The sequence below is a fragment of the Chaetura pelagica genome, unplaced genomic scaffold (assembly GCF_000747805.2).
Source record: "Chaetura pelagica isolate M959 unplaced genomic scaffold, ChaPel_1.0 scaffold50, whole genome shotgun sequence".
In the NCBI taxonomy this organism is placed as follows: Eukaryota; Metazoa; Chordata; class Aves; order Apodiformes; family Apodidae; genus Chaetura; species Chaetura pelagica.
Genome location: NW_009952366.1, coordinates 8,015,943 through 8,037,023, shown reverse-complemented (window position 1 = coordinate 8,037,023; position 21,081 = coordinate 8,015,943). Strand labels below are relative to the sequence as shown.

The following is a 21,081-nucleotide window of genomic DNA, read 5'->3' as shown; positions in this document are numbered from 1 at the left end:
ATCCATTTGACAAAATGCTTCGCTGCATAGCACCTAGGTGCATTGTATTGACTGTCCGTATAGCCCAGTGTTACTGTATTCACCATTACTTGGTATATAGAAAATATTCCTGGGGAACTAATTTGTGGGCTAAATAAGCACAAGACTTTTCATAGTTTCCTGATAACACAGCATGAAGATATTTCCAAGATACTGCTTTAGGCAGCTTTAACATTGCATGCCATTGACCTATATTTGTGATATTGGATGTTTTTGATAAATGCTGTCAAGGATAATCCATCACAGAACGAGTTTCCAGAGTTTCAGGGTGTTTGTTAAACTCTCATAAATATAGAAATGTTTCAGAAAACAGTGTAAGTGGAGTAACAGCTTTTTCAAGTAAGAAAATTACTGGAGAGTCCATTTCCAGAAGATTTCAACTGTCTTCAGTTCACAAAGTATGTGGTGTAGGTGAGACTGGGCTACATCTGCCTCTTAGCTAAGGACCATATGTTTCTGTCAGTTGCATCTTTAAACCTCTACCACTTCAGATGTGGGGTGGCCAACATTTTAATAGAAAAACAGAATGTGGAATAAGCCTATCAGCACTTACGGTGTTCGGAGATCTGTATTGCTTTCAAATTGAACACAGTTTTTGAAATAATATAACCATTTAGACCTGTCTGCTGATCTCTTATGTGCGAAATCCCTCAAGACTCATGTCCTTTTCTCTCCAGTTGTTCAACAGCTTTATGAAGTCAAGGAGAATTGCTTTGTGGGGTTTGGTATGGCTAATAAGGCAGTCAGAATGCTGAGGACCTTGAAATAACCCAAGAACTGTAGCTTGACTTGAAACTCTGGGTAAATGCTCTTGGATGAGGAGAAAGCATTACAAAATGAGAAAGTTCACTGAAGTGCATTATCTGAGTAATGCTTAAAGCAGCTGTAGTTCGCTCACGTGTTTCATGTAGTTAAATATGGAGATAAAAAGTGTGTACCCTTCTGTTCGACATTCAATGTAAACTGAATACATAACGATGTCTCCCACGTGCCTCTGACATTTTTGTGTGTGCTCCACTATCTCAGTTCTACTCTTGCTTCTCCAAATGTAGACAAATAGGAGGGCACATAGCAGGCTAGTGGGACTCTGCAGTTTGGGTCTGCTGTTGAGCTGAAGGGACTGCAACAACCCTGCAAGCTGCCTCTCAGAGGAAGGCCTCAATTTCATGTCATAGCCCATCGCTTTGTAGATGGAGGCCAAAAAGATGTTATTGATGTTCAACAATACCAAATTGCACAGTGTCATCCAGCAGAGGAAGTGTGGATGGATTTGTGTGCCTATGAACAGGCAGGTGTTTAGCTGCCAGAATAATGACAGTGTACCATAACCTGAGATACTGTATCTAAGGGATGCCCTAGGAGAGTTGTGGGGGTTTGTTTTTTTTTATTCTCATGAATGGTAGCTCTTAGTGCTACTGCTTAAACTGATGTTGTTATTCACTTCAGGGGTAGCATGTTCCAGGTTTTTTGGGGACTATTACTTTTTCTAGGTTGAGTAGGAAATTCCGCTCAACTGAAGGGTGCTGACACATGGTGGTCCTAAATATAGTGGGGAGTACTGTCTTCTGAGAGGGAATACAGGCAGCTCTGGTGTATGAAACCATATATAAAGTCTGGAAGAGTTAAGTGAGGACACTCCTGTTGGCAGAGCAGAAGCCTGCTTCTACAGTTAGGGCTGCTTTACATTCTGAAGCTGTTGTGGCCTTTAAAGAATAGCATTGAAATACTGTTCTTTTCCCCCAGTAATGCTTACATTTCCAACTTGCTGTTTCTGACCTCTCTGTTTTCCTCAGAGTGGTGGTGGTTTTGTAGGTGTTGGGGACACAGATACAAACAGGGAGTAGTTGCGGTAAATTTGTAACACCGTTTTGGAAGCATTCTCAAAGCTTAGACAAGCATAAGTTATTTGGACCTGTCCACGGAAGGTCACATTTGTGTGCAACCGAGATTTTTTCCATTGCATCTGATAAAAATAATAGACATACAGGATGAGTTTGTCTGTCCTCTGTTTCTTAGGCAAGGATGATTCTACATGATAATGCAAACTGTACATGTTGTACAGAGATTACTTGTGAAAGGCATGGTGAACAGATTTTAAAGGGATAGTATTTATGCATTGTGTGCTTCCTTTTCTCCCTTCTTTCCCTCTCTGAGCATTCACAGCCTGTTCCTCACTCTCTTCCTCATCCATCCCATGAATCCCTTTAATCTTAATCACTTGCTGTTTGCTTGCACTTTACATTTCCTTCTCCAGGCTTCTCTGCCCCTTCCCTTGTTTTTGCTCCTGCTCTGCTGCTATCTCTTCCTGTTTCATTTTCCTTTCCTGCTTACTGATTTTTGAGCCTTTTTTTTTTTTTTTCAGTTTTCCACACCTATACCCACTTTGTTATCTTCATTTTACAAGGTTTTTCCTCGGTTCAATCTTGTGTCTCATTTCTCTGCTGATTGTCTCACATTGCTCTCTGCTTGGCCAGTGTAGTAGACTAACATGTTAAAAGGTTTAAAGAGAAAATGGCTTCACTCTGAATGTATCTTGATTTAATGATTGCAATGTCCTCTTTTTAACCAGCTATTTTTCTTACTGTTTCAGGTCTTAAAAATTAGCTTGATTGGCCACCGGAAGCGTGTTCTGGCATCTTTGGGAGACAGGCTTCACGAAGATCCTCCTCAGAAACCACCTCGGTCAATAACCCTCAGGGTGAGTCCCCATGAAAATCTGTTGCTTTTCTTGAAAAGTCAGCAAGCTTTTCTGAACATTTACATGAGAACAGCAGCTGCTTTGAGTGGGATTCAGCTTACTTCACTTCAGAAGTTCACAGTGTAGCCGTTGCAGGCTCACCTGCTCAGTTGCACCTGCCTCTATAGCCCCCAGAGATAAATTGAAGTATTCACAGGGTGATTCATCTGACCTGTTTCAAATGTCTGCCTTAGGATAAGTATTATCTTAGAATTACCAGCTTATCTTATTTGCTCCAGAAACTAGTGCAGCAGCAGGTGTGTACAAGCTGCACGTTTACATTTCCCAGCCAATCAATATTGCAGAAGGAGAGTTACCATTTTCATTTAATGCTTTCAAAATGCTAGCACTTACTTTTCAGACATGTGCTTTACACTTCTTTTAAAGAGAAAGTCTTGAAAATGTTGAGGTACAAATGCCATTAAGGAGTTTCTGTATCAAAATTCTCTTGCCTTTTAAATTTTCATTTGTATAACATGAGGGCAATCAAACATTGGAATAGTCTCCCAAAGTGGTAGATTCCCCCACATTGGACAGTCTTAAGTCTCAGCTTGACATGGCGCTGAACCGTAACTATAGCATTACCTAAAAAGGTTGGATCAGATGATCCTTGAGGTCCCTTCCAACCTGGCATTCTATGATTTCCGCTTTCAGAAACCTTGTTGCGGTGTCCCTGGGGCTTTTTCACACTCAACCAGATTTTATCCCCCCTTGTTACACCACCTTCACTTGGTTTCTCCAATCTAATGCCTTTACTTCCTTGCTGTCTGTTACCCTTATCGACTTGTGGTCTGATGACCCATTCCTACCGTGTTCTCTCCAAGGGCATTCATACCAACACTTTTTATTTTGGTATTTTAGGTCATACCTTTTGCATTTGATTGGACCTGCTTATTTTCATGGGGCTACTTTTCTGACTGGAATCTCATTTGGGACTAAAGTTCCAAATGTCAGAAAGCATTCCCAAGTTAAATTTCCTGGTATAAAGAGAAATAGAGAAAGACAGAATGAGGGCTTATGTACGTTTACCATTTCTGTGACCAGGTTGTTTTCACCCTGCTTATTTTCAGGTGCCACATACAGACATCTTAGACACCCCTGCAAATTCAACCTATTCCTAATGCCAAGTTGAAAAAGGTCTGACAAGTCTGTGATGTCCTGCTCTAAGGCACATTGCACAAATGTGTGGATATTTTTCTTGTCTTTTATTTTTTATATATTATGTCAATGGTTCCTGTTGCATGACAGGTGTTAAAACACTCCAAGGAAAGAGGAAACTTTTAAAAGTCGCACATTTTTCCTCAGTACTTTCAGTGCTCTGGACAGGGGAATTAGTTCCTCTTCAGCAGGTGGGAAAGTTTTCACAACCCATGCTACTGGTTAGGACTCCATATTTTCAGTGAAGAGGAAAATGTACATCCCCCTGCTGTGGTCAGAATGATGAAAAGTAGTCTCCTGCTCCACAGCTAGATTTACTGATGTGGGCAAGTGCTACATGCCATTCATCACCTCGTGGTATTGGAGTCTTCAAGAGGAGAACATGAGTTTGGATTAAGGGTTTCTTTCCCACCAACTGCTACTATGCCATTTCTCATGAAACGAGGACATAGTCTGTAGTTTGAAAGGATTTTTAGCTTGAAAAGCGGTTTAAATAAACTGTATGCTGTTACTTAGAAGATGGATCATACAGAACCGTAGAATGGTTTAGTTTGGAAGGGACATTAAAGATCATATTGTTTCAACTCCCCTGCCACAGGCAGGGACACCTCCCACTAGACTAGGTTGCCCTGTTTCAGTAGAAAATAACAGTTTGTTGTTTAAAGAGTCTACTTTTAAGGTCCTAAGGTCAACTTAAGAATGGCTAACACTTCTTTTTTCAAGTGTTTTTGTATTAGCTTTTAAAATATTTTGAAGGAAAAAAATTGTTATATTATATTGAGGAAAAGCAACAAACATAAAAAAACTCCACAAAATGTGTTATTCCTACAATATCTGTGTACTAAGGAAAAGTTCCTTTGATTTCAAAGTCATATACTCAAAATTTAAAAATATTTGGTCTCAGGTTGCCTATGCAATCTGTCTTTCCTTCTTTAAGTGCATTATAGTCTTTAATTACAGGACTGGTTTCCACATTATTCAGGGAACCTCATCCTTACCTCGTCAGCACTGGAGGCTGGAATTTAAACTGAAGGGACAACAATTTAAGCTGAAAATTTGAAGAAACTCGACAAGAGTAATGATAGTTTAACACAAGAATTAATTCACTAGAGAGAATTCCTCTTTTTAGGAACTGGTTAGGCAAACATTTGTGGGGCATGAGGTGCACCTAGATGGCCTAGGGAAGGATCTCTTCAGATCACCTCCAGCCCTGACCTGTGTGCTTCCAGCTGTATGTGACCAGTGGGACTGAGTGGTGGGGATGAAGCAGATTTTGATAGCAAAATATATCATCAGGCATCACTGCAGGGCATGTATCCCTGCATTCACAACAAGGTAGAAATGTGAGAGGAATACCTGGTGACTAATAGTAGCACAGTACTGAGGAGATGAGAGCACCATACTTGATCTGCAAATTTGGTAAGGAGATGAAAAAGTGGGTATGGAGTGAGGAAGAGGAATGAAGGGAAAGAGAATGGGAGAGAAATTTAGGATTAGGGGAATAGCTATAGCTGTGAAAATACAGATTTACAACTGTTTTTGCCACAAAGCCATTGGATAGCGCTTGGTAAGTTATTTAGGTAATTGCCTCATAAACAGCCGCTAATTGTATGTTACCAACATTCTTCATGTTTGACTGGAGTCTGGAGTCTGATTTGTACAAGCGCTGAGCACACAGCACTGCAAATTAGATGAACAGAAGTGGAGTTTTGAATACAAGTGCTTGGAAACTCAGGCAATAGATATTATAATTGGACATCCAAAGTGACTGATAGTTTTTAACCTTTGCCTGTGTGTCTCCGGTCCCCCACGCTAAAGTGGTGATTATAAAATGCCAGAAGTCACAGGTGTGGGAAAAATAAATTGACTGGCATTTGTAAAGCACTTACGAGCATCATGAAAATGATGCTGTTAGTCATCCTATCTTCAGAGCAGGATTTGAATAGAGTTTAGGGAAAGGGTTTGGGGCCATTAAACGAGGTGAAAATAAAATACCAACTACATGATAACTAGTGATAACACAGTACTGAGTATATGACAACATGCTGCACAGTTGAGGATCCATCTGTGCTGTGAAGGAAACAGCATATCGTACAATTACATACTGTTCCATAAGCAGAGGCACCATAATTCTTTTATTTCTAGACTTTATAATTCTTAGCTGTATGGCCTCACCAGCAATCTTCTGATACAGATTTCTGAGTCAATTTCCTCTTTCTATGCAGGTTGACAAAACCTAAAAGTTCTGTAAGAACTGGAATCTGTATGTCTACGGCACGGTCGTCTATCACTTTTATGTGCTGATGGCCCTGTCAGTCTGCTGTGATTTGGAGCAGAGAAAGGTTTCCTACCTGACTGGAGGGTCAGGCAGCAGTCATTGGAAAGGATTTTGTTTGGTGCCCCTGTACGAAGGTTATTTTTAGGAGTTGAGCCCTTGGAGGGACCAGCTGTAAGTTTTAGAGACTGTGCCTCACCAGACCTGAACACAGGCAAACTACAGCTTTTCATAAGCTTTTAACTGGGCCAAATGTAGCTGGATTTCTGTTCAGGAGTAAAGAAGACTATTCCTAAGAGGAAAACACTCCTTTCTTTGCCCTGGGAAATGCCAAGTGCTTGTCTCGGATCATAGAACACATAGAGAATTAAAAAAAAAAAAAAAAAACCAACAAAAAAAATCCCACTTAATTAAAAGTTACTAAACAACTATATTTCCCTGATTTTAGTCAACCAACATGGAAAATATTTATCTGTTACTGTGATGCAAGGAATAATGTCACGTAGACTCCTCCATTTCAAGTATTAACATTAAGATGTTACTGTTACTAGAACACATACAGAGAATTGCAACTTTCCATTTGGAAGAGATTATAGCACTCTGATTTCTTACACTAGATCTTGTTTCTTATCAGCATGGTGTAAAGTACCTTGATGCTTTTTAGCATTAGGTTTGCTTCGATGTAATCATGCATGAAATGCCTACTTTAATTCTTTTTTTAAATAAAGAGACAGGGTTTTTCACCTTCCATATACACTGGAGCAGGTCTGTGTTTCCTCTCTTTGTGTAATATCTTCAGGTCCCTTCTTGTTGTTCCGTATTAAATATAGTATTAACGCAGTAAGTAATCTGGACAAGGTCTGCATCTTGCAAACACACTCCTGGGTATGTTTTCAGCCTCCAAAGAACTTAATGTCAGAAAAATCGCTCGTATCAGAAAAACAGCCCAATAACCTACGTCATGAGAGAGGAATGTGTTTCCCCATCCAATTGCTGTGAGTGTTTTACAGTTGGCACTGGTGTGTGCTCCAAGCACCAATATAGGTTAGGGGTGGATCTGCTGGGAAGTAGTCTGGAGGAGAAGGATCTTGGAGTCCTGATAGACAGTAAATAACCCATGAGCCAGCAATCTGCCCTTGCTGCCAAGAAAGCTAATGGAATCCTAGGTTGTGTAAGGAATACTGTGGCCAGTAGGTCAAGGGAGGTCTTTCTCCCCCTCTACTCTGCGCTGGTGTGGCCGCAGCTGGAATACTGCATCCAGTTCTGGGCTCCACAGTTCAAGAGAGACAGGGAGCTACTGGAGAGAGTCCAGAGGAGGGTGACGAAGATGATAGAGGGATTGGAGCATATCTCTTAAGAGGAAAGGCTGAGAGACCTGGGACTCCTCAGCCTGGGGATGAGAAGGCTGAGGGGAAACCTTATCAATGTATACAAGTATCTAAAGGGTGGGTGCAAGGAAGATGGAGTCAGTCTCTTTTCAGTAGTTCCCAGTGTCAGAATGAGGTGCAACTGGTACAAGTTGGAACATACGAAGTTCCATTTAAATATGAGGAAAAAGTTCTTTACAGTGAGGGTGATGGAACACTGGAACAGGCTGCCCAGAGAGGTTGTGGAGTCCCCTTCTCCGGAGATGTTCAAGACCCGTCTGGATGCAGTTCTGTGTAAAGTGCTCTAGGTTATCCTACTTCAGTGGGAGAATTGGACTACATGATCTCTAGAGGTCCCTTCCAACTCTAGCAATTCTATGATTCTCTGCTCCTGCTGATTGCAGTCTTCACGGCAATGTTGAACGGTGAAGTTGGGCACAAATGTTTGTAATTGGTGTTTGAACAAGTGATGCGATCGGCATGAGAAGAGTTATCTCCAGACGTACGTACGGTGGCTGCCCTTGAGCGCTGCAGTGGCAGGTTCTGGTAAATGTGTGACCAGGAGGATCTAATAAGATCTAATATCTAAGAAGTCATGTATCCATTTTCTGTGGCACTCGCACACCGACTGATGCAAGGTCATAGTTCAGCACAGATTACAAGAAAAGTCTGGTAAAACATTTGTACTCAGATGCTTTCATGCATTCTAGGAATTATTATTTAGCTTGTTTCTGGTATCCAGTGCTTCAAGTTAAAGGGATGTTCTGTGAGACCTATAAAATTGCAAACAAAGTGTCTATATTTTTTTAATGTCCGTGCATTTCTTTTTTCCAGCAAGAGATGTTGGTAGAGTTCAAATCACTTTCACTGCTCAGAGTGGCTGCTTAGAAGGGATGAGACTGTATTTCATCATACAAATAGCTGGTACTAGATCATGGTTTTATTTGGGCCTTGACAAAAAGCAACTTGCTGTTTTATCTCTCCAGCAGTCCTAGAAGGGAGTTTATATTACATAAGGAGATTTTGGAGAGAGAATTTGCTACTAGTTTATGTAAATAGTGAATTATTTTTCCTTCCATGGTGGCTCTGCACCTTAGGTAGCAAATCTCAAAAGTTCATCCACTGTAGCCTATACTTCAGGAATTGTGCCTTACTTTTTTAGTATGAATAATTAAAATACACTTATAAATGCGCAGTTTGAAGTCAGCAATATACTGTTTTTATTATGCTGTATTTTCCTCTTCTCTGTCCAGGAACCCAGCGGTAACCACACCCCTCCTCAGTTGTCTCCATCACTTAGCCAAAGCACTTTCACTACTGGTGGCTCCCTGGACGTTCCCCACATTATCATGCAGGGCGATGCAAGGAGAAGAAGAAATGAGAACTATTTTGATGATATTCCCCGGTCAAAGCTGGAGAGGCAGATGGCACAGGTAGGATTAAAACGATGCCATTGAAAGGCTGTGTGTGTCTTGCTGCAGTTGCTTGCAGAACTAATCCTAACCATAGCTGTGGGTCATATATGAAGGCTGAATTGTAAACTACAAAGACTGACAACTTTTCCAAGCTATCTGTTCCAGTTCTCTCTGTTTCAAATGGTATGAGTTGGTGTGCAGTTTCTCCTGAGAGGCAGAGTTTTGGGGGTGTTTAGATGCCCAAAGGCTGAGGTGAAGGTTCCTCCTGCACAGCAGAGGATGCAGACTCCCAGTGGCACTGACTCTGCCTCTGCTTTCTGTAAGAAGTTGCAGATTGCTCAATTGAGTAACCTAGACAAAAATAAGCTGACATCCATTCACTGACAGAGAACTTAAGGTGTGGAGATGTCTGCATTTATTAATGGGGAGGGTCAGCATTCTGCTAAACTTTGTGATCTGGGGGTATATCTTGAGTGTTTAAAATAAGATTTAACTGTGCAGCAACTCATTCGAGCATCACAACAGCTCTAAACTCGACTGGATGTTAAATCAAACTGTTCATGAAAGAAAGCCTAAAGTAGTCTCCATCTCTAAATTTTTTCACACAACCACAGTAAAGGTACTGATAATTTCAAATCAAGTACCCATTGACCAGAGTGATGTCTTGTACCACTCTAAATGGCAACAAAATTAAGCTTGGACAGCCTGCTGGTGAAAATGTCTTAGGATATGCTCAGCTGGGTTTTTGCTGGTACATATGATGAAGGGCAGGCATGTCTTAAACCATGTGGTGCTTTGCAGCACATGTTGGAAACAGGCCTTTGATTTGCTGTAACAAGCTGGTGGGCAGCCCCTGGATTCCTCTCTCCATGAAGGAGCAGGTTCCTGCATGCTGCCCTGTGGGAGGTTTCCCAGCGGTTCTCTGCCTGCCCGAGCCCAAAATAGAGCCTCTCCCAAAAATTCAGCCTCCAAATGGAAACAGCTATGCAAATAACTGTGTTATGGTTAACATAATGAACAAAAGGCTGCAGTCTCCCAGCTAATTGCATGAACAAGAAGAAGTAATTAAATAAACAGGCAAAACAAGGTGCTGCTGTTACCTGGGAACACAGAAACAAATTGAATTCCATTTGTTCAGAGGACATTTCTAGGGAAGTGAAATTGCATTTGGTTGGGTGGGGCTGTTTCCTTGCCTTATTTTAATCTTCTAATTTTCTGTTCTATAATCTTATTGTACAGAATTAAGGGGGAAGCTGCCTAGTGAATGACTTGTTTTCAAACCAAAGTCTGCTGGGCTTTTGTGGCAAGAACAAGGTTGAGCTCAAGTCCAGCAAGGAAAAGCTCAATTCTTAACATGAAAATACTTCTTTGAAGGTCATGAAATTTAGGTGTCTGAGCGTGAAATACACACTTGCTCATGGCTGAGTAGACCAGTTCTACTTAGTTCATTTTATCACCTGGTTCACAAATTCCTATTCCCACCTCCTCTTTTAGTCACTAAAATTGAAGGGAAAAAGAAAACAACAAAAAACAAAAAACATACTAGCAATTTTCCCCATCTGTTTTTCACTCTTTTCTTTTTTGAAGTCCTGATATTTCCAAGAGATATGACACATTATCATATCTGGCACCTGGATATTTTCTTTGGGCTGTGAAAAATCCCTTTTCCATAAGGTCTATGATGTGCTACATATACAAAGAGAAAATTGAGCAGTTAGTACTTAGTCTACTCCCAACTACTTCAAAACCAGTCAAGTGCTGAGATTATTTTATTTTAGTTGTTTAATATATTTTATTTTAAATATTTTTTTTATTTTATTTTATTTTGTGGGAGTGTGTACCCACCGAATGAATGACTTCAGTGCCTTCTCTCTGACTTTCATCATGGAATATAACAGTTGTCATTTAGGACTCCAAAGGGGAAAAAGGATTCAGATGAAATCCATAAAACAGTGTTTTGTGTTAGTCCCTAAATTCCAATCTGTTTAGAGTCTTTCTCAGCTCTGCCCCCAAGTTCTGCACTCCTGATGTATGTAAAATTTCCTTTCACTTTAGTGGAAAGTCAATGACTCCCTCTGGTGATCATTCTCATTAAATTGGACTCACCCCATTAAGAGGCTAATCAGGGATTTCTTGAACCATTCTGGCCCAAAAATAGATTTTTAAATTTATTTTTTGCAATATATGCTTTGCTAAAATGAACCATATTTCATTCAGTCTTTTCCCCTGAAGCCCCTTTGAAATTAAAGGTAAAACAATTATTTCTGGGAAATAAAGGAGATCCAACTGATTCTTAACATGAGTCTTCTGCTCCATGTTTTATTCAGCAACTTCCTCCTTGCAGTTTGCAGGTTCCTCTGGCTTTTTTCAGACCAACAGCAGCTTCTGAGCTCATACCAGTTCTGCTTTCCAGCTAGAGTATTTCTCACAAACAGAATAATCTTGAGTTACTATTGGAATTGTTTTGAGGATATTTTTTGTCTTAACCTTTTCTTTGCTAGGCTGTTTGCATGCTGCTGTATGAATGTGCATGTTTACTGGATGCTGTAGTGGACAGATTTTCATTAAGACACCTTTGATGCTGTGATTTATTTTTTTTTAAGGTTTTAGGTGTGTTCTTCATTATGAGATTGGTGGGTATTTTTATGGCCTTGAAGACAGAGGCCAACATGGTATTGAGAGCTTATTCGTGGTATTGCTTTCATGAACTTAATTTTGTTTCAGAAATGTTGGGTTAAGACTATTTTTATCCTCAGTTAAAAACCTAAAATCTGAAGCTACTGTGAGAAGACTATGTGATCTGATGTTTCCATCTTTAGCATGGACTGTGTTTTCACTAAACTTCTACATGGGAATCATTAAGCATGTTAATAGTTGCATCAGATACCACCCAGTGTTTGTTAAAACAGTTACCACATCAATTTAAATCTGTTTTCCTTCGATTTTCTACATGGGTTTAAACAGTTCTCTAAATCAGAATCAAATCTGCTTGTAAGTAATACAACACTTTGTTTCCTGGAGGAGGCATTGATTTAAATTTACTTAATGTGGGTGGTTTTGTCTCAAGGCCAGCATGTACCTTCATTCACAGTCCCTAGCAGACTGTTTGCGACCTGAAAGGGGAAAATTCTAATATAAACAATGAGTCTAACCAGTTTAGGTTCCCCACTGTAATAGGTTTGGTCATCCAACTCTCTAGTTGGTTTTCCAAATTTGAAAGTCTTTGACGTCTGGTTGGATAAATCACAGCTGCTGAAAAGATAATATAGAAGATAGTGAGATTAAAAAAAAAAAAAAAGAAAAAAATTCCAGAAAGGACCAAGTAGTCTGAGTCATCTTTCACTGTGGATGTTGAATTCTGAGTCTGCAGACTGTAGATTAATGTGAGCAAATTAACGTAGTTTAAAATAGCTGAGGTTGCTCTTAAGTTTGCCTAAACCTTTAAAATAGAATTGAAATCATACAGGCAAAGCCAAACAAAATCAATTGGAAGGAGTTCTGTTGAAGTCATCAGGCTCTTCATTCACACCTGAAATCACTGGGAGGGGGCAAGGATGGGAAAAAAAATATTTGCAGGGAAGAGCTCTGGAGGTTAAAAGGGATCATTGTTAAGTTCATTAAAATGTCACGTCTCCGGGATTCATAATTCTGCAGGCAGCAGAGAAACTTTAGGTACTAGATGCAAGCACATTCCAGACTGCCAGCCCCAAGGCTGTTGCTATTTATTCATTGCTCCAGCCTGTGACATACGGTGCTTCAAGTCACTGTGGTCTGTAAAACCTCTCAATGGGGCCTTCAGAGCTCTGCACGCTGCCCCAAGCCGGGGCTGAAAGCATCCTCCCTGGAAGGATGGAAGGAGGGAGGAGCAGGGAGCACCTCTGCCCACTCATCTCCTTGCAGAAGCAGAGCTGGGTCAGGCATCACCCCCGTGCTGGTACCTGCTCTCCCTGTGGGGCTGAACCTGGGCTGCATCCCAAGATGGGAGAGGTCTGTGATGCTGGGAGGCAGTGGGCGGGCGCCTCTTTAGGGAAAGCTCCAGGCTGTGCCTGCCTCTGGGAGGAAAAAAATGGGTAATGAGTCAGAGTAAGCTTTCTGGCAGGGTAAATCTAGTCATGGCCCATATGGGGAGCACCCCAGAGGGCTGCGATGGGGGGATGTCTTAAAGGAGGGATCTAAGAGGGCTGGAAAAATTATTTGCAATAGCTGGCAGGAGAAGTTCTTTCCCAGAGATGCTGAACCCAGACTTAATTTTGAAAGCCTTTCTAGGTTCTTTGGTCCCATGGCCTGAGGGCTCTTTCTATTTATTTAATATTTTTTTTCTAAAACACAAGATAACTTAAATGCAAGGTCATTGTAATGGCTGTGTAGGAAGTCTGGAGTAAAGCTACCCTAATTATTGAGTTTCTGCTTTGTAACATAATTTTGTGAGATGTAATAATTCCTTGCAGGATTAGGATTGATGTGCAGGAGATGGTCATTTAAATGGAGTTAGTAGCAGAGATCCTTTTATCTACCATAGAGGAAAAGTGTAATAAAAACAAGAGACAGCATTATCAAAGGCAGATTTTAGGAAAACTGTGACATTTTTCCACTTTCTGGAATAATACCTTCAACTCAATATCTTAATACTTCACAGATACTAATGCATTAATATTTCCAGTGCACTGTGGGGCTTTGTGATTTAAAATCATGTTTTCCATTTTATAGCTAAAAAAAATGAGGTACAGGGGTGATTCAGGTTGCCTGAGATGACACTGAAAGCTTGAAGAAACCAAAAATATTACTCTGGTGCCAGCTTTAGTTTTTTAACTTTTAACTACAGTATGATTTTTTTTATTATTACTTACTCCCTTGTTTCCTTTTTGTTTTCCTGTCTCCTTCTCTGCTTTGGAAGTATTTAAAGATTACAGTGAGTGAAGGAAAATATGCCTAGGAACATACTGGTGTGTAAGATGGGATTATCTAAGAAGCAATGAAGAATGGTTTTATGAATGGATGAAATTACTGGTTGAATAACAGAATCCTTTACCAGTGGATTTAAGAAGCAACAAATGCAGAAGTACTGTTTTCTAGTTTATTTCATTCTGTTGTTATTTCTATGGTTTCTTACTTCTATTTTTAATAAGCACGAAATAGTGTGTGTCATGAGGATGAACAGACAGCCATTTTAAAGACAAGTATGTAAAATCCAAACAAAATGTTTTAAGAGGTTCGTCTTTTCAGGTGTGTTTTTATTTTTAAGGTGGAAATATGACTGAGCTATGAAGACCTTCAATTTAAGATCAAAAGAAAAAAAGCTTAGTTGAATCTCGTTTTGCTTCATGGTTTAGATGTTACTGGCAGTTGTCTTTTTCATTCAGATAGATGTTAATGCCCACAGAAGGCTGTATTTTGAACTGTATATTTCAACAAACCTTCATCTGTAAGCCCCTGCAGTATTGTGCATTTAATGGACAAGTAAGCTGATAAAGACATTATGAAAAATCTGAATAATTTTTGTCCGAATAAAAGAAGCAATTTTTTCAAGAATATTACAGAAGCCAGCATTTTAAAAATCAAGCCGTGGGATGTGGATCATATCTACATGCTGCTTCAGCATATGGAATTAAGGAAGCGACTTCTATATTTGGTATTAATGATCCAAACTAAAGCCATAAATACTACATCAAGGAGGGGACAGATGTTCTTTCAAGGTGGGGATAGATGTTCTTTATTAATTTACTGTTTTTCGCACTAGGTCTTGTGAGCTAGAAGCTCTACACTGCAAAGAACGTATGAAAAATGGAGGAGAATTGCATGAAAAATGGAAAAGATGAAATAGTTTCTACTGTCGAAGTTATTCTTATTGAAAATCTGAATGTTTCCGAGTCAAGGCTGAATTTTAATATCTAGTGTTTACTTTTTTGAGTTACTGCAGAGATGTTGTACTTAATATTTGGGGTGCTCTTCTGAAAGAGCCCACTTTTTTTCAGTTGTCATTTTTTTGTTGTTGGTTTTGGGTTTTTTTGGCTAAAATTTAGATACCTGTATCTAATGTTCAGGGGCCAAAGTCTCAGAATCTTTGTTGGTGGTGCTTGTCGAGAACTTTGTACCCTCTGTGCAGGGCTAAAAAGCTGAGGAGCACCTGCAGCCCGCAGCACCAGCAAAAGGGGTGTGGTCACTCTGAAGAGGCTCAGCTGCTTGCCCAGGGTCATGGGCCAAAGCTGAGGCTGCAAAGTTGCACCTCTAGGAGTTCAGCAGTGCAGCCACAGCCTCAGTGCACTGCTGGAAAGACCTTCAGTCAGTCCTCCCTGGCAGGAACCCTGCAGGAACCCAACTCCTGGGTTATGGAATCGAAATCAAATGAAAACTGGCTGCGTGTCAGAGAAGATCACCATGGCATGAAGGAGGGTGTCAGATGGGCGAGAGAGAAGCAAGGCCATCTTATTTGTCTTTTCTCATCAGAGGAAAGTGTGCAGAGTCTAGCTCTGCATGAAGGAAGATGTGGAGATGTGCAGGACCCACCCTGGCATGGGAGGTTGGCTTTCCTTCCAGCCCAACCACCCGCTGGAGGGGACAGTCTCTATGGGCCCACTGAGGTCCTAGGCCAACCATCTCCTTTCTAGGAGTGCACTGGCTGTGGCATGCTCCTTCTTCTGAAAGAAGCCTTGCTGGGAGCTCCTGACAGGGTGCACTGACCTGGAGCTGCTGTTGCTGCTCACATCCATCACCTGCTGCCTGCCTGCAAGAAAGTCATTCCAAGATGGTCAGTGGTTTTCTGGAAAGCTTCATGTAAAATATTTTCAGGAGAAGCAAAAGAAATATACCCATGCAAAACATATATGCTTGTTCTAATAAGAAGTGTTATTTCTAATTTCTCTGTCTCTAAACATCTTGTTTTTGAAGGAGGAACTGCGATTTTTCCTGCTGGTAAGACAAGCTCTCCTCAGAGCTCTGGGAACGTTCAGGGAAGCAGCATCTATTGAGATAGCACAACTGCTCTCCCATGGTCCTAAAACATTTACAGTGACACTTACAAAAGTGGCCAGACAGCCCCATTCATCTGATTTTCATTTGTTTCCTTCAGCTGTTGTACCTTTAAGGATCGTTTGCCATACCAAGAGTGATTTTTTTTCTGGGATTTGATCCAGTATTCTCATCTCTGGAGCTAGACTGAGCTATAGTTAGCGAGTTGGATAATGTGCATCAGAGGGAACAGGTTCTGCTGCTGTTCCTCTCCTTCCCTCTGTGCCTCGCTGGGGGTGAACATACCACTGGAGACCACGTTTACTTAACCAGGGCTGGTGTTTTCTAGTCTTCTGTTTGTTGATACTCTCTCTCCTGGATTCCCACAGCTTGCCAACATCCTCTTTGAAGTGGCTAAAACTGGATGCCACCTCATATGAGGCATCGCTGGTGGCTGCGTATAGCACAAAAGTTCTTTCCCATCCGTTACAATATGCTGCTTTTATTTTATACCTTCTTTTTTATATAGGAGAGGGCAGTACAGTTAAGGGCCACCAAGATGGTCAGGGGCTGCAGCACATGCCCTCTGAGGAGATGATGGGGTACCAAGGCTGGCTGGATAAAAAGGTGACTTTGGGTACAAAAGTTGAAAGAGGAGAGATGCTGACTGGATGGCAAGAAAAACTTCCTCTTCATGAGGACAGGCAAGCAGAGGGACAGGTTGTTCAGAGAGGCTGTCTGGTCTCTGTCTTTGGAGGTTTTCAAGACCTGACTGGATGAAGCCCAGAGCAACCTGGTCTCATCTCACAACTACTCTTGCTTTGAGATGGGCTGGGAATGAAAAAACTTCTGAGCTCCCTTCCAAACGGAATTATCCTGTGATATTTTTAAATTTTTATTTCTTTTTTCTAGACTGCTGTGTTTAATTTGAAGTATGCTAAAGCTTCTAGTTCTTTTTATGTCCTTTCCCCATCTCCCTGTTAAATCAGTCTACTAATTTATTTGCTATTTTCTTAGTGCATTAAATCTTACGTTCCCAAGGAACACTTTTGTCTTACTGAATTTCATCTGACTGGTTTCTGTAGCTCATCAAATCCATTTTCGGTTGTTACCCTGTTGCAGAAAGTCCCTCACTTCTGAATCCTTCCTAAGGAGCCTGAGCACTCCTCCAAGTCAATGCGTGGAGCAGATCATTGCAGATTGCCTTGGCATGTTCCAGTCCAGTTTTGCTTAAATACTGATACTTATTCTCTAAATGTGCATTTCAGTTTCTTCTGCCACCACTACACTTTGATTCAGGCTAATTTGTGCATGAGACACATCATGTTTCACTGCATCAGGAGTCTCACTGTCAGAGTCCAAGTCCTGCTGTGCTGCTTCTTGCTGCTGCTTGATACAGTCAGTCAGTTTTCCAACACAGGAAGGAAATTTGATCTGAAATTTTTTATACTGAACAACCTCATTACAAACACCTTGAAGATTTCTTGGCCCATAAGAAGCTTGTCGGGTAACACATGGTGGGCAAGACTATGTTTTTTTCTTTATTATCCTCTATAGATAAGGATATAGATATATAGTGCACATATTCCTAAGTTTTTATTTCAGGTGGCCAGGAGCAAGGTCAGAAGGTCTTACAGGCCACAAGGAGCAGAGACTGGATTGTTAAACAATTTTTATAATAACTTACTGGTCCTTGCAGCTAGGCTGGCTATAACTTTCTGAATCTTTCTTTTCTCCCATTTTCTATATTCTTTTAGCCCTTCTTTCTTCCTTTTAGTATCTTCTCTGACTTTCTGAGGATCATTGCTCATAGTTTAGGTAAATCTTTGATGTCTCCTAAAATGCTGTTGAATGAAGTTTGTTGGGCTGTGCTGAATACATCAGGACTGCCTTCCACTCAGTTCCTCTTCCTTCTGCATACACTGTCCAAGTATTCTTTTCTGTTGCTTTCCTCCTTTCTTCTCCTCAGAAAGTATATCGTTTCCATGATGAGTCTTACTGATTTTTGATCACTTTCTTTGCTGTTCCTCTTTGTCTTTAAATAATCAACTTTTACAGGTCTATAGGGATGGAGCCTAAAGTGAGTTATCCTTAAATAATTTTGTTCACCTTATGAAACACTAAGTTGCCTCCAGTGCAGCTCATGACCTTGAAGACCTGTATGTGTACTGTTCTTTTCCAGTAAATATACGAGTAATTAGAAAGACTTCAAGCAGATGGAAATGTGCAAATACTTTGTAACATGATTGGCTACTGACTTTACAACAGGTCTCTGAAGTAACTATGCCCTATTCTGTTCTGTCACAGAGGGAGTTAGCAAGAAGAAGAAGAAATATTATTTCTTAAGTGAACATGTTTTCTTGAAATCAAGCAGGTTAAGTTAAATAAATATGAGAAGTGAAAATGTACTGAATACTTTTAAAAGACCGTCAAAGTGATTAGGAGGCCATGTCAGAACTGCAATTGCTGAGCAGCGAAAGGAGATGGGTGAGTGGAGACCAGGTAATGTGGAGCTTCACCTCCTTCCCTCTCACACTATTAACCAGCCACCTGTGTCACAGGTAGCAGATGGCAGGAGCTGTGTGGGACAGGCCATTTTCTTTCTCCGCTTCCTTTGCCCCTCCTGCTCATCAGAGTTGTGTCCCATGGTGACTAGACAGGAAAATCTTTTATGCATGGGACATCTATAGCTATTACAAAAATGGTATCATGATAGCAGAGTCTTGTTGCAGTGTTACTCATAAGCTTTTATCTTTGGGAAAAATAAGATAAGCACACGTTTGATACTCATTAAGCAACAGCTGATGGCATGTTTTTTGCTCTTCTTTATCATATTACTTAGGGAAATGTTCTTTGTTAAACTCTTTTTCACTGAACCTCTGTGTCAGTGGTATGAAGTGCCCAACTGTATTTATTATGGTGGAAGTGCATGCACAGATTTAATTACTTTCCTTCTTTTTGAAGGTATATGTTTTGGGAGCTGAAAATTATGAATGTTTGAAGCCTAATGCCAATTCTCCCTCCTAGTGCCTGTATTCTGGCCTCAGATACTCTCTTAACCTTTTTGCTTTCCTTGGTTACTTCCTCTTCAGCACAGGGGTATGCAACTTTAAGTACTTCTTCTGGGGATTTAATCTTTAAAAATTTCAGCACTTTGAAGACATAAAATATGTATATAGTAAATGCTAAATATTTTTACAGTGGTGCAAGAAAAAGATTGGTTTCCAAATTTGAATTCATTACCTTCCGTAAAAGTAATGTTCCTTCTGTACTGCATTTCATTACCTCAGTCATTCAAACATTAATGAGGGCAGAACTGAGTAATGAGTTTTGCTCTGCTGCACTTCTGACTGGGCATTCCTACAGTCATGGGAAATTCTTGTTCTCTGCTGGTCTGCTTGATTTATTATTGACTTAATAAGTCAAGTCACTTGTGTTTAAAGATGATTTAGCTTTATCCTAAATCTTCCAAACCTCTAATTCTGGAGGTAGGTCTGTGTGATAGGAGCCGTTCACTTGAGCAGTCCTTGGAGCAGAGACCTGGACCCGAAACTTGCTTCTCACATTTGAGTGCTCCAAACATCTGCTTTTATGCCCTCTTCTTTCTCTAATGAATTAAAAATAATAAGAAGGGTTTCCCTTCAGTTATAAAAAGGATTGAAGACAGCCTATCTTCTTCTTCTTTAACCCATTAAAGAAGTAGTGAAATACCTGAGGTGTGAATTTCCTCATTCAGAGAAGGCTGCCAGAATGAGAGCTCCCAATCCTTGGGGAGAGTGCACTAAACTAGTCTCGAATTTATGTTTGGGAGAAGACAAGCTGAGGAGGGAGGGACAGGGATGCTTACTATCAGTGTGTATAAGAAAGGATTGGCTCCCTGCCCTTCTGTAAAATGGTGCAGCTTCAAGCTTGTGTACGCACTTACTGCAGTGTCACGTTACCTGATCCTGAGGTAGCACCAAAGGCTCTGGTACTTGTATCTGGAGTATTTATAGGTTTGCATGCTGCAGCACTGCAGGGCTGCTATCACAGCACTGCTGTGCTGTCCCCACAGCATCACTGTGCCCCCACAGCATCACTGCAGCCACGCTGCGCTGCCTCAGAGCCCCACGCACCTCTGCCGAGGGACCCTCACCAGCAGAGGCCAGCTGATCCAGCCCATGCACCACTCTGCTCCCTAAAGGCAAGCCCTTGGGAGGGGCAGGATGTAAGGATACACGTTTGTCTCCAGAATAGCAAGATGGTGAGAGCTGGCTGTACAAAATGACAGCAGCACAGCAACTGTGTGCCCGCAGCAGGCAGAAATAAAACGTCTGGTAGCTTATGGTACCATACTGCCTTACCTCACTCCTTCCAGGATCTCAGATAGCACTGCAGTATGTTTTCTTGATTACCAGATGCCTGGGGATGCTGCACCCGGCATGAAAATGGCTCCTATTTTACTCTTCTCTTGAAAAACAGAGGCACAGCCCCCTGCCATGAATCCCTGTTCAGGAATGCAACCCAGGCAAACAAATGTAGGCATCATGATGATAGGCATGACCAGAGCATCCAGAAGTCAGATTGTGTGGCATACAGGTGAAAAAAGGCCATTAGTGTCAGTGAGTGCAATGCCCTAATAACGGCACAGCAGATGTACCTGAAGCAGGGTTTGCTGCTGGCCTTGCATGAGGAGCTTCATCACATGGATGAGGACTGTTTTTCTAGCAAGTTGCAGAGGGTGAGGTAGAAGACTGTGAACCAAAGTCAAAGTTTTTATTCGCTAATGCTATAAAAATGTAGAGCCTTTCACATCATGAAAGAGAAGCAAATAACTTTGAAAACAAGATGGGAGAGAAGAAATTAACCAGATGCGGGAAAAAATTAAGAATTACTGAAGCTGGGGGAAGGGATGTGTGTGCCTGCATTTCAAATCATGAAGGAAATAAGGGACAATTAACAACATTAGGCAGCCACCAGCCTGCCTGGCAGTGCTCAGTAGTCAGTCCAGAGGATGCCAGCCTGCCCTGACAGTAACCAGAAGTGACAACCTAGTGTATCATCGGCCAGGCAGCCAGGTTCCAGGCTACAAAAGGTAAGAGCGAGAGCCATATATATAAGAAGAGTTGCACTTCGGGTTGTTTTGAGCATCAGTGCTGAATTCCT

General features: G+C 41.0%; 1 protein-coding gene across 1 annotated transcript in view; it reads left to right on the top strand.

The window, feature by feature from the left end:
• ANKS1B (ankyrin repeat and sterile alpha motif domain containing 1B) overlaps positions 1-21,081 on the top strand; it is a 423,652-nt gene that overhangs the window by 367,644 nt on the left and 34,927 nt on the right. The window contains 2 exon segments of the mRNA XM_010008039.1: positions 2,630-2,737; positions 8,830-9,009. Coding sequence (XP_010006341.1) covers positions 2,630-2,737; positions 8,830-9,009 — 288 coding nt within the window.